Source organism: Python bivittatus, unplaced genomic scaffold (genome assembly GCF_059951505.1).
Source record: "Python bivittatus isolate LINGU-HERP-01145 unplaced genomic scaffold, Pbiv_v1 ctg000020_np1212, whole genome shotgun sequence".
In the NCBI taxonomy this organism is placed as follows: domain Eukaryota; kingdom Metazoa; phylum Chordata; class Lepidosauria; order Squamata; family Pythonidae; genus Python; species Python bivittatus.
The window spans coordinates 76,457,960-76,471,749 of NW_028277030.1; the positions used below are offsets into that span (position 1 = coordinate 76,457,960).

Here is a 13,790-nt window from a genome sequence, read left to right on the forward strand (position 1 = left end):
AGTCAGGCTGTCAGGAATGGGAACTGTTCACAAAAGACTGTAAAACAGTAAGGCTTGAAGCTGGTAAAGTGACACTGCTTGACAGTTCCGATAAAGCTTGGCTGAAATTTCTTCTTGTTGCCTTTTAAGTAAATAAAAAGTAAGAGGTCTAGTGGTTAAGGCGCCAGGCTAGAAACCAGGAGACTTGAGTTCTAGGCTCACCTTAGGCATGAAAAATCAGCTGAGTGGCTTTGAGCCAGTCACTTTCTCTCAGCCCAACTCACCTCTCAGGGTTGTTGTTGTGGGGAAAATAGGAGGAGGAAGGAGTATTAGGTATGTTCGCCGCCTTGAGTTATTTTTAAAAATAATAAAGGTGGGATAAAAAAAATCTAAAAAAAAATCTGGAAAGCTCTGTGCCTGTTTCAATTAGATGTCACACATGTACCCCTGCATCACAACTGGTCACTTTTGGGAAGACGTGGAAGATCTGATAGGAGTAAAAGGGATAGAATGCAAGTAAAAGTGTTCCTGAGATATGTGTATCTTGATTTAATGTCAGTAAACTGCAAAATTGTTTTAGTACCCTAGAAACAGCTGGGCTTAAGTTTTTAGCAAATCAAAATAACAGAAGTGTCTGAGGAAAGGAGGATGTGCTTAAAAAAAATTTTTTTTTTGAGGCTCTCCCAATAATGAAACAATTTTCAAAATGGCAGAAATATATTAAAACATTTCACTTTGAACAGATTGGCTTTTAAAAGCGTATATTTTAAAGCTAAATATTTGTAGTAAGATCAGGAGCATAAACTGTGCTTCCAGAATACAATGCTTGGTCCAGATGTGAGTTTATATCTATTTTACTTAATTTCTTGGATTTGGAGTAGCATCTTTTCTTTTGTTCTGATTAGAATGCTTTGATTTAACAACTACTAAATGAGAATATACATAATTGTATTATTGAAAGTGAATACAATACCTAATTGTATTGTTAGAAGTGGATACATTCTCAAACGATTTATTATAAATTTATTATTGTTAAGTAAATGTAGATATTTGTGGCACGCTTTCATAGATTAAGCATTACATGTTCATTGCATGCATACAGTTGTTTTATTGATATCTCAAAATAAATGTTAAGATGGGTATCATCATAAAACAGGGTGCTTGAGTTATGTTTAACTACAAAACCTGAAAGATTAAGTATGCAGAAAAGTTCTAGAAGTCATATTTATATGAATATGTTCATAGTCCAGATTCCAAACTCTTGAATGTAGTTCAAAATGCTGGATCTGAAATATTATCCCTTTGACATAAATGTAATTGTCCATGTCTGCATTCCAAAAATGAACCTATATTTGAGTTCCTTGCATTTGTGATAATCTCTTCCACAGATTGAAGAGTTAGCTCCATAAATAAACAATACAGATGTAATTGTAATAATCATAATAAAAGAATCCACAGTAGGTCCCTCAGCTGTGCTGTAAGTATCTTTTTTGCCTGGCTTTGCAGTTTGAATGACAGATGTACATACCAGGGCATTAAACTACTGTTTCAGCTGTCAGTCTGGCCCATCTATAAAGGTTCCAAGCAGGCTTCCTGCCTTTTTAAACATTTATTGTTTTTACATTGACAATAAAATGCTTAACCATACACAACCATGTTTCAACTTATATTGAACAAGAATTATTTTGAAATTGTACAGAATTATTTTAGAAGGTGATTGAGGAGAGAATGTTAGTTAACACTTACCAGAACCAGCTAACCTTTAAGAATAAAGGTAGTTTGCACTGAACACAATGAAATGCTTCCATATCAGCATTTTTCTTTTAATTTATTTCAATAAATTAAAAGGAACTTCTGTATTGTCCTTTAATATTCATTTTCAGGTTGGTTTATATATAAGAAACACATTAATAAATATTATCAAAATATTGATAGCAGTAATTACAGGCAGCATTACAATAAATCCTTTTTTAAAGGCTGGTGAATCTCCTTGGGAGATACTTGGTACTAAAAGTAAAAATGAAAATTTCCCAGTTGCCACCTACCTTGCCATGGTGAAAGGAAAGAGCAGATGATGCCATCAGCTTCTGACCAACCTGTGATTTCATTCTAAATCTATTTATAAGCCATTATAACCACATATATATTCTTTGTAACTTGCACTAAGAAGTAACGCAGTTTATTTGACTTTAGCTTAGTATCATGTCTGAACCTAGCCATTGTGTCTTCCAAACCATGATTTATGTCTTCATATTATTCTGAATCAAGCCATAAGGGCTTGTTCAACAACCCATAATTAAAACACATCATTTTGATGTGTGATTTAAACACAATGGATGTTAATATATATTCTACATGTAGTCTCTGAATCAAGTGGAGGTCTTTATAAATGCACAGTGTGAAGTTGATCTATTTGATCTTGAGGTTGATCTAGTTGTTTTTTTGGTGATGTTCATGAAAAGAAAATTTAACTGAAGGTGGGCATGTGCTTAAAATACAGTCCAAAATGTATGCATGCACATCTATTTACAGCTGCCCATTTAGCATGTTCATATCCCATTTGAAGACCTACAGTGGTCTCACTGCTTCCTCTTTCCACCCCATGTGTAGTGCTCAAGATTGCTGGTTTCCTGCTGCCGCTGGAAGCTATTAGTCTCAGTTACTGATGGGTTTGGGAGAGGGAAAGCCTACACCCCAACAAACAAACTCAAGATCATTGAATTCCCCTTGCTATTGCCAGCAGTATATGATTCATTGCAGATATGTACTTAGCAAGGCTTCAACAATAGTTACTCTGAAGAAGAGGTTGATGTTAAGCTTATGGTGATAATGGCATCCAACAGCCTTTTCAGACCTGGTGCCTGCCAGATGTACTGAATACTCCTGTTGGCTGGGGAAAGTCACTCCTATGACACTTTCATAGTCAAGCACATCTGGAGGTTTCAGAAAGTTTTGGATAGGCTGAAATAGGATTTGAGTGAAAGATCAGGGCAAGGAATACTATGTTGCTGGTCTGGGTGATTAGGGAAGGTACAGAGCCCTATCATCTGAGGGCTCACTAGTGTATTTGTATGTGTCTACCTCTTTGTTGACCACGGCAACCCATTTAAAACCTTAGGAGACTTAGGTCCACTGGGTTGCATATTTCAAAACCAGCCAACATGGCTTTCTGCTGGCAAGTAGAGTGAGATATTAAATCCTATTTACTTGAGAAAGCAGGCTGTTTTGCTTCATCAAGGGATATTTTGGCAATGATGAAGCAATATGGGCATAAACATAGCACATCCAATAGTGGAAAGGCTTATGAACTGGCAAGAGATAAAGCTTTAGTTAGCATGCTGATACCCATAATTGATAGAAACATGAAGCTCTGTGCAGTCCCCAGTACTTAGAAGATACGCATCTAAATAATATTTAAATGGGTATGCACAGTTTAAAGCCCACAGGAGAGTGATTGGACTTGGTTTAATTAAATGAGCTTGAACCCCCTGGTAACTGTATTATGGTTCAAAATAAAATAGTTATTGTGTGCAGGCCTCTTTGTGCCTGGCTGAGACATAAAGAGCCAATTTCTAGTATTATGGCACTTACACGTGGGAAGTTTCTTCATTCAAGTTAATTTGTCTTGCTATAAAATGAATGAAAGAAAGAAAGAAAACTAGATTACAAAACTGTAGAAAGGCAACAGTGTTCCTGAAATAAGGCGTAATGCAAGATAGTACAATTCAAAGAATGGTACTAACATAAGGCCTGGGCAGAAACATGGAGTATCATTTTGATCTATTTGTGCAGCTTAAGCTCCTCAGTTCACCCAGCATCTACCGAAAGAGTGGAAAATTTGTTTGCCTGGAGGCCTCACCTTTCATTTTTGGAATCACATGTATACTCCATGGCACCATACACTACTATATAGGTGTAATTCATGACATTGCATTTCTGCAACGGCTTAGTTTGTGGAATTTATGCAGTGTGATGTCAGATTATATAGGTTAAACGTGCATGTGACTGTCATCACAGGAATTATGCCTAATGTGCCCTCTCAGGGCTATATACATTTGTGATCTGAACAGTTGTGGATAAATGAAAGCGTGTCAACTTTTTACTTTCCTCCTGGAAACCCACTTTGCTTTAAGTGTACAAAAGAACTATCAAGTGACTTTGCCCCAACTTTAAACGCAAGTGAGGGATCAGTAGCAAAAATTAAGCATGGCCGGGCCAACAATAAGCTTCTCAAAATGAAACTTGCCCATATATGTCACTGAAGGAATGAAATAGTCTAAGCTTGGGTAGGGATTAGGCACAGAGTTTCTAACTATCTGTATGCTTTGAAGCAATGTGCCCCAAGCATGTGACACCTTTGGTTAAGTGCTGGAGTGTCTGTGCTTCCTAACGATACAGCAAATCTTTCTATTCAGTCAAAGATTGATTCTCTAGACCTCCAGGTGACTTTGATAAAATGGACAATTTGTTTAGCTCAGACCTCACCCCCAAGTAAAGTCCATTATTTCTGAACAGTCCATACAATTGTTATAGTTATTATTTACAGCACTTAACCAAATTCTGATTTAACTGAAATTTCTTTGTCACAAATGGACCATTACATTGAGGTTTAACTGTATTTCTAGCTTTATTCCCTAAATTTAGTCTCAATTCTGGATGCTTAGGTTGAGCTTTATTCAGATTGCTAAACCATATTGAATGAATGCTGTCATTTCAAGACTGTTTTAAAGATTATTGCTGAAAGTATCTGATGAAAATATTCCTCTTCATCTGTAATAAGGCTGTTGCAAAAATCATTGGCCTGAGGTTGGGTTGCTTTGTTTTGTTTTGGGGTGGGGTGGGGGGTGGGGGTTTCGCCCATAAATCTTACATGGCGGGTTATCTTCAGAATCCCTTGGAGACCAACCAAAGGTGGGACTTAGTAGGGAAGAGAAGCTTTAATTGATTAATCTACCAATAATAACTAATATTTTGTAGAATAATTCATGTGCTTGAGATGGGTGGCCATATTGAATGAATGAATGAATGAATGAATGAATGAATGAATGAATGAATGAAATATATATAGAATGAATGAATGAATGAATGAATGAATGAATGAATGAATGAATGAATGAATGAATACACACACACACATATATCATACTGGTTATATTGAAGTGCTGCCTGTCTGCAAAATGGTAATATATTTTTTGAATCATATATAATTCCCTTCCTCATAAATACACATATACATCTATAGAATCTGACTAGTTCCATGGGATTGTAAGGTTGCCAAAATGTGTGTTGGATCACAGTATGATTAAATTACTTCTTGTTGCAATGGGATCAAAGAAAAAATATAAAAAGGAGTAATTTATTTCTATTTCTGGTCTGGTAAGAGTTCTTTTAAACATGGCCTATTTAAAAATTTTCTGAGCGTAGTCTGTGTAGAATGTATGAAACAACAATGTCTCTTTGTCTAGGCAGCTGCCAATTCATTTGCTATGTAATGAGAACATTCGTGCTTCTCTAATTGCTACCATTTTGGCTTGTTTCATTTTTGCTTTGTTTTGTTTGTTTTTAAGATAGCTTTTCTGACATTATTGACCAGGGCTCTAGCACTTGAAGGTCTTTGATGCAGTACAACCTAGAATTAAAAGAAAATACTGCTTCAATGCTTATGGACATAGTTAAAATAATAAAATAATCACAGTACACCTAAAAGCCATACTCGCTGTTGCTTAATATTATAGAGACAATTTTTCCATGTAGTTGAAGGCCAGGTTATTAGCAAAACCAGTGAACCTTGAAACTAGAAAAATCAAGAAGTGCATTGAAGTCATAAAATGAGATATCCTGTAAACATATGAGCATCTTGCACTTTCTGTAATTGGATTTGTATTTTATGACGTTTTTGTTATTGTTATATGGAAGTTTCACCAAAGTCATATACAATAGAATGATATGAACTAGAATTCTAGCAGTAATGGAATAGCTAGCCCAATGGAAGCTTTGTGCATGGCTGAGTCCTGCAGCAAAGTAGGTGAAGCTTTTCACCTGAGAGTGCAGGTGGATCAGTTGTGGCTCCTTCTGTACAATGACAACCTTGCCATAATTATTCATGTCCTGATAATTGCCATGCTGGAACATTACAATACATTAACCAATGTGGTGTAGTGCTTAATACATTGGACTGATGGTAGGGAAATCAAGATTAAATATCTACTAGCCATTGATGTTCACTAGGGACTTTTGAGTCAATCATGATCTCTCAATGTAAGTTACTTTACAGAATTTATATCCCATTTCCTAACTGAAGCATCTCTAACTGGATTACAATAAAGGCAACAGTGGAATACACAATAAACAATACATTAAATCAATATAAATCAATATTAAATAAACTATAAAACATTTATTAAAAAGCAGGAGGAACATTATTTCAGCATTTATACCAGGAAGGCCTGGGTGAAGAGGTGAGTTTTTACCAGGCACTTAAAAGATGATGGAGTTGCTCTGAGTTGTTGTAAGGATAATCCTGGAGGGCGGTATCATGTACAACACTTGCATTTTCAGAGGAAGAAAGGATGTAAGTAAAAATAATTATATATGAATCTGCCTTTAAATATTTCACAGATCTTCCACTAATATATAACAGAATAAGACCTAAAGACCATCACTTTCTCTTGCTATTTTTCCTCAGTATCTGACATTCAAAATTGGGCTGTTTTCTACACCAACGCTCTAAATAGTTACTGCTAATATGCCATGTAGCTATTTGATAGATTTAATTATGAATGTGTCTAATCATCAAATCAGTAAGATAATTGTGAAGAAGTATTTCTCTGAAGTCATTCATTTCAGCAGTGGATGGACAAATATTTCCCTCTCTGCACCATTCATAATTTTTACAGTATTTCCCACTGTTTGCTTGTTTTATTTCATTTCTGAAATATGATCTTGATTTTCAGGGATTTTCAGGAAGGATTGATGTAATGTAGGGGGGATGTAATGGGACGGATTTATGTAATGTATTGCAATTGATCTGTTGTAATTTTGTGTGTGTTTGAGGAATCTGTGAGTACATTATTTTAACAAACTAATGAACTAAGCATCTGGAGTGATCCAGAGCTGTTTTCTGGATCTGAATATTATTATCACTCATTTCATTTATATTGGTGGCTTGGAGCTGCCCGATACAGAGCAATTAGTCCTCTTCCAGCAGTCCACTATAGTACAGTATTTCTAAACTTTGCCACCTCTCTGCCAGGGTAGAAGTAATGGTTCTGGCAGCAGAGGAAAAGACTAGTCTTTCTCTCCAGTGAAAGCCTTTTGTGTTTCTGTGCTAGGCATGCCATAGGTGAACCTTCTCCACATCTAGTGTAGAAACATGGCAGGTTAATGGAGAAAGCACTATATGATCCATGTCTCTATTGCTGGTCCAATGCCTTAATCACCTGCAAAAGGTTTTACTTCTGTTTGCTCATCAGAGGGACTGGCAAAAAAAAAAAAAGATGACAAAATTCTCCATCCTCTACCAGGATTCCTGCTAGTCACCACTGCATGCACCTTCAAGCAGGAAGTCTTTAAGGGGCCATGTGATTGGAGGCATGGGTGGGAGAGGTTTATATTCTGAACATCAGATTACTTCAGAAAAATGATGGGAAGTTGGAGGATTACTTGAATCATTGCCAAGCCAATGTGACTGTCTAAAAAGGACAAGTGAAATATGATTACTAAAAAAGACAGATGTTTTAAATAGGTAATTCCATCCTTTGACCATCTGGCAATCTCCAATGCCAGATGAAAACTGCTTGAATTTTTAACCAGCCAGCAATATTGGCTGAAAAACCTGGTAGTAGTAATTCTAGCATGACTGATAAGTGCCAAATTGGAGAAAGCTAGACCATTATGTAACTTTAAGTACATCAGGTATGTTAGACATTATGTTTCTGTTAGGACCTGTGATTGACGGAAACTATTTCTGATGCTGCAATAATCTCTGTAGATCTTCTTCAGTAACATGAAGCTTGTGGGATAATTTTGCTGAAGCACTACATAGCTTGCATCGGCCATGTCCTTTGTCCCAGCCATAGCATCCAAATCAAAGATGTTACATGTGCATACACTGCATAGTTCACCCCAGTTTCTTGTTTTACATCTCTGGAAAGAATACAATCAAAATTTATTAGAGCAATTCTCCAGGTGCCTCATTGTGTTTCAAATGCACACCTCCGTCTGGAGACTGGGTTGACAAAAGTTGAATCAAGACTCTGTATAACTTCCTTAAACCTCTGGCTAAAGCTAAATTTTTTTCACGAAGGTCTTGCATCATTAATCCTCCAAGATAAATTCTCCTCTTCATGGATCAAGGCTGTTCAGTCCAACCTTGCAAAACAGCTTTTCTCCTTCCTCAATACTTGAATTGGACTATGACCAGGCAAAACAAAATCTAAGACAAAGGATAGAGGACATAGAGAGGCAAACGGATTTAGAGAAAGTTCCATCGTTCTTGTCTCCAGATTATACCAGATACACTGTCAATCCTGCCAGATATCTTAGCCAGTTAGAGTCGGCGAATCATCGGAAAGCTTTCTCACTTGCACGATGCCATGCACTCCCCTCAGCTGCTCTGGATGGCGAATACAAAAAGATACGATTGGCAGAAAGGCTCTGTCCCTGTGATTCTGGAGAGGTAGAAACCACTGGACTCATTCTTCTTCAATGCTCATTCTATAGAGACATTCGAACAAAATTTATTTATCCGATGATGAATAGGTATCCAGGCTGCTCTGACTATCTACAGTTTCTGCTTAAAGACGAGCGGATTATAGTCACAGCGCAGATAGCTAGATTCTGAGCAGCAGTGCTAAAGATCCATCAGTATCTAATTAATAATTTATTATAAACATTTTTACATAATCAACACATTTCAGTTTTAGATATTATTCTGTTGTAATTTTAGTAGTTAATTAATAATTTTAGGTTGTCATAATTTAAGGAGTAATAATATACTACAGTATAGGCTGCTTGACTTCATGTATAAATGATAGGCTGCCAAATTATAATTATGATATGGATTTTATTTACTATTATTTAAGAATTTTTAATTAGATATGTTTTGTGTATTTTCAGTTGTACTGGTCTATGACTGTAATAAAGTAATAAAGTAAAGTAATACACTGCATAGTTCTTCATGGCTGCCTCTTCTAATTATATTGAAGCTCTGTAGATAAATTGTTGATGCTTGCAGTGATCTTCCACACAGTAATTCTTGTGTCTCAGGTTAGCACAAATGGTGTCTATCTTTCTCTATTTATCTGCAAATAGCCAGAGCTGAATATGTGAAATATTTCATACAGTGAACACCTCTCTTTATTTTCCAGGTATTCTTTAAAGGTAAGGATTGGCTTTTTCAGTCCATATTTTTATTTTCTTTACCTGCTGTGATTTAGGAGGTTAATGTTTTCACTCCCTTAGTCCAAGCAACTGCTGAACTAGCTAAGGAAATACTGTGGTCAAATTACCAGCAGATCCAAGAAATAGTGTTACCTATCAGATTGTTGGTAAATTAGAGGAACTGAATCCTGGTTGCAGAGTTCAGGTCATAACCATTCATAAATTCTGAATACACTCTGAGTTAATTCTAGGAACATCTATTAGAATAAGAAACATCCAGTCCTATAAGCCATTGAGAGTCTTTTTGACTGTGGCAAGATAGAAATGTGTTTAATAAATAAAAGTCCCCTTCAATGGTAGGGAGAATATTTCCAGATAGGCCTGGAAAAAAAAAAACAGAGAAATTTGTTACACAAAAGAAAAGTCAAAATTTATCCTTTCCTACAACATAGTGCAGGATAACAGTCTTAAGTTCCAGAAAGGCAGGTTCCAATAGAATATTAAAAAAAACTTTCAGACAGTAAGAGCCATTGGACAATAAAACCAATTAACAAGGAATGTTGCAACCTCCACTTCACTAGATGTTTTCAAGCTAAAGACACCTGTCAGGAATGTTTTAATTTGGATTTCTGCACTGAACAAATGATTGGACTTGATGGCCTTACTAGCTGCTTCTGTCTCTGATTCTGAATCCTGTAAAGTTATTTCTAATCAGGAGAAATATTGTTGAGTTTTACCCCTAATTTTTTTTTCTTTCAGATTTCTTGGGTGCACTTATATCCACAAGGATATCTGTATGCATGGAAGGCTAGTATTTTTCTCTTGTTCGTTTTAGTTCAGTCATCCACACCCAGGTGTCTTCCAAATCTGTTGAAAGAATTCTGTTATCATTCTGAATGTGAATTCTGGGTCTGTAGTCTCAACGGATCTGAAGCACACCAGTTTCTAAAAGGCAACCTTAGTTTAACAAAACAGTGAAACTAGAACTATAAGTTTTACTTCAGGCTGATTGTTACCAAAACATGGTAGCAGATGCAGACTTACCTCACCTTCAAAAAAGAGGAAAGCTTCCAGCAATCTATATCAAAAAACTGTGAAGTAGTAGACTAGAGTTTTGCTTCTCTAAATTGCCTATATGGAGATGTCTCATTTGAAAGAAGAGTACTTGTTGGAATTTTTGTGTGTAATCTTACCCTTCTTCTAATAAATACTGTTAATCACTGTTCTTAGATTCTTGTTCCTTGGATTAACTGTTTTCAGTGAACACTTCAAAGAGGACATGAACAACATAAATGACATGTTAGGTCTTCTATAAAAGCTTTCATATTTCATTAAGTCTGTGGTCTAGCTTTATTTTCTTTGTCCCACACTCCCTCCCCCCACAAAAACCACCAGATACCTTACAATTTCAACATTATTTCTGTAGGTGTATTACCTGCTGCTCTCACCTTGTCAAACCACCATGTTTGTTCCAGTGTAGAATTACACAGCTTTTATAAAATGGTATAGGATTCAAAGGCCAGGCTGACTTTGGGTGCTAACTTATAGTAAAAAAAAAAAAAAAGTTATATCAATGAACTTAAAAGAAGAAAAGTATTAACAAACAACATTTTGAGATGAATACTTTTTTCTCATGAGGTTTATTTCATTTATTTAATTCAAAGCATTTAATGAGCTGTTGCTCTGTGTTATTATTAACATCAGTTACAAATAATGCTGCAGCATATTAATCATACTGATGTGCAATAACCAATAAATCTAGCTCAGTAACCACTAGATTATTATGACTTGTCTTTGTTATTCATTTCATTCACATGGATCATGATGGATGTTTCTGATATTCACATGTTATCAGACTAATTCTGTAGGAATTTCATACCAATTCATCATTTTAAGTACATGTAATTATTTCACCAAAAAATCTGAAGCATTTATATTTATAAGATGGGAGTATTCCAGTGCACAAGCCAGTCTCAGAAGAAAATGTTGGACAAGTATTGTCCTGAAATGTTATAGATAGTTTACTTTTATTAAATGTTCCGTTCTCCCCCTCTTAAAATGTTTTTTTTTCTTTATGATTTATTTTCTCTCTTGAACCAGAAAAATCATGCTGTGAAAGAGTATGTAGGAGATGATAACCTAATTTTAAAGTTTCTTTTATTAGACAGTAACTTACTTGGATCAAATAAAGGATGAACTATGCTTTCTGGAAGAAGTCTTTTCCCGTGAAATAACATTAGTAGTGGATTCGCAAGACAGAGTCTGTTTGCAACCATTTCCAAGTTAAGAACCTGAAAAGATGAATAATGATAGTGTCATATTATTTTGCGAATCCTGTTAAAGAGTTCCTAAGTCAAGCTACGATTTTAAATATTGTAGAGATTTAAGTTGCAGCCTTATGTACATGTATAAACTACATTATTTAATATATTTCATTTAATTCCAATTTAGATTTATCACTTGGCTGAAACATGTTGGCTGAATTACAAATAAAATTTGGTACATCAGTAAGGAGTGGTAGCTCTGGGCTTTTTGCATACATGAGATGAATCCAAAAAGAGATCTTACTTAAGCTGATCTTTCAAATGGACATTATTTGGAATGTTTGGAATTGTCTAAACCAAGGGAACAAGACAGAAGGTTACCATTGACAAGACTGCCCTGAATTGCTGTGAAGGGGAGTTGAACAATTCTGGGAGAAGACCAAAATGCTTTAAGGTGCTGGGTTCCTGCTCTTGTATGCTCTGAAGCATCTTTTGGAGATTTAATTTAAAGCATTGCACAGCCTCATCATCTAATGATATCTTGACAATGTATCATTTTGAAGTTTATATGAATTTCTTGTATCCTCACTGCTTTTTTGAGCACTATAGAAATTGAGGTGCTGTCTCCATTCTGTAACTACATTAATGCCTTTAAATTTACTAAGAATGGTAAATCATTAATCATTACACTCTGTTCCTTCTGTATTTTTCTGTAGGACGGGTCATTGGGCAACATTGATGATCTGGCTCAACAGTATGCAGATTACTATAATACCTGTTTTACTGATGTGTGTGAAAGGATGGAAGAGCTGCGTAAACGAAGGGTATCCCAAGACCTTGATATGGTAAGATGAGAGGAAGACTGCTCATTTGCAACACGTTTTAAGAACTCAGGAATGTCCAGTCTTGTGTCTTTAAACAAGTACTCTAGGTTGGTTGTGCATTTCATTTTATCTGAGAACATAGCTTTAAATAATACTTGGATAATATTTCATGTGATTAGTCTTCTCGAAACGCTGGATCCCCCCCCCCCTTACTGTTATAAACCCTGACTAAAAGTGTGAACAAGACTTTTAGTTTGCAGGATCCAGGAAGCATTCCTATTCTGTTGCTATTCCTGCCTTCTGGAATGATTTCCCCCTAGAGATTAATGTGGCTCCCACCTTATTTGTTCAGGAAATTATTGAAGATCTACTTGTTCTCCCAGGCCTTGGACACAGGATGACTGTGGAGCCCCTTTTCATTTTGTTTGTTTCTTTTCTTTTGCTTTGCTTTGTTTTATTCTATTCTATTCTATTCTATTCTATTCTATTCTATTCTATTCTATTCTATTCTATTCTATTCTATTCTATTCTATTCTATTTTGATTTGTTTTGGTTTGGTTTGTTTTTGTGTCTTGCTCTTCTGGCCTTTTAAATAAATAAGCAAACAACTGTTAAAAATGTATTACACAAGAGCGGCTTTTCCGCTTTTTTAAAGTCAAGGAAATGTAGTATGCAAATGGCATCCCTAGTTTGTATCCTTTCCCTAAGCTACTCTGTATTTTCTATAGATATTTTGCCCTCCGCCTTAACTGGAATCTTTTTCTTTCTTTCTTTCTTTCTTTCTTTCTTTCTTTCTTTCTTTCTTTCTTTCTTTCTTTCTTTCTTTCTTTCTTTCTTTCTTTCTTATTGTATATGGGTGCCCATCTCAAATTCATGGCTCTGGGCAGCTAACGACAATTAAAGCAGCATAAAAAACATAAAAGCAACAAAAACAACTGGGCCAGTCCCTCTCTCTCAGCCCTAAGAAGGAGGCAATGGCAAACCACTTCCAAAAAGCCTTGCCAAGAAAACTGCCGGGACTTGTCCAGGCAGTTGCCAGGAGTCAACACTGACTCAAAGGCTTTTTTGAGAGCCAGTTTTGTGTAGCGGCTAAGGCACCAGGATAGAAATCGGGAGACCATAAGTTCTAGTACCACATGAGACGCAAAGCCAGCTGGGTGACCTTGGGCCAGTCATGTCTCTGAGCCCTAAGAAGCAGGCAATGGCAAACCAGTTCTGAAATCTTGCCAAGAAAACTGCAGGGATTTGACCAGGCAGTTGCCAGGAGTCAACAGTAACCAAACAAGGCACCAAAAAAGAAAAAATGAAAATGAAAATAACAGTCTTGTGGGTAGGCAGAACT

General features: G+C 36.0%; 1 protein-coding gene across 4 annotated transcripts in view; it reads left to right on the plus strand.

The window, feature by feature from the left end:
- The window catches only part of LOC103054560 (SAM and SH3 domain-containing protein 1), a 604,492-nt gene that overhangs the window by 480,125 nt on the left and 110,577 nt on the right, over positions 1 to 13,790 (plus strand). For all 4 annotated transcript variants that reach the window (XM_088141819.1, XM_088141817.1, XM_088141828.1 and 1 more), the window contains exon 2: positions 12,341 to 12,469. In XM_088141819.1, coding sequence (XP_087997945.1) covers positions 12,341 to 12,469 — 129 coding nt within the window. The remainder of the gene's footprint in view (positions 1 to 12,340; positions 12,470 to 13,790) is intronic.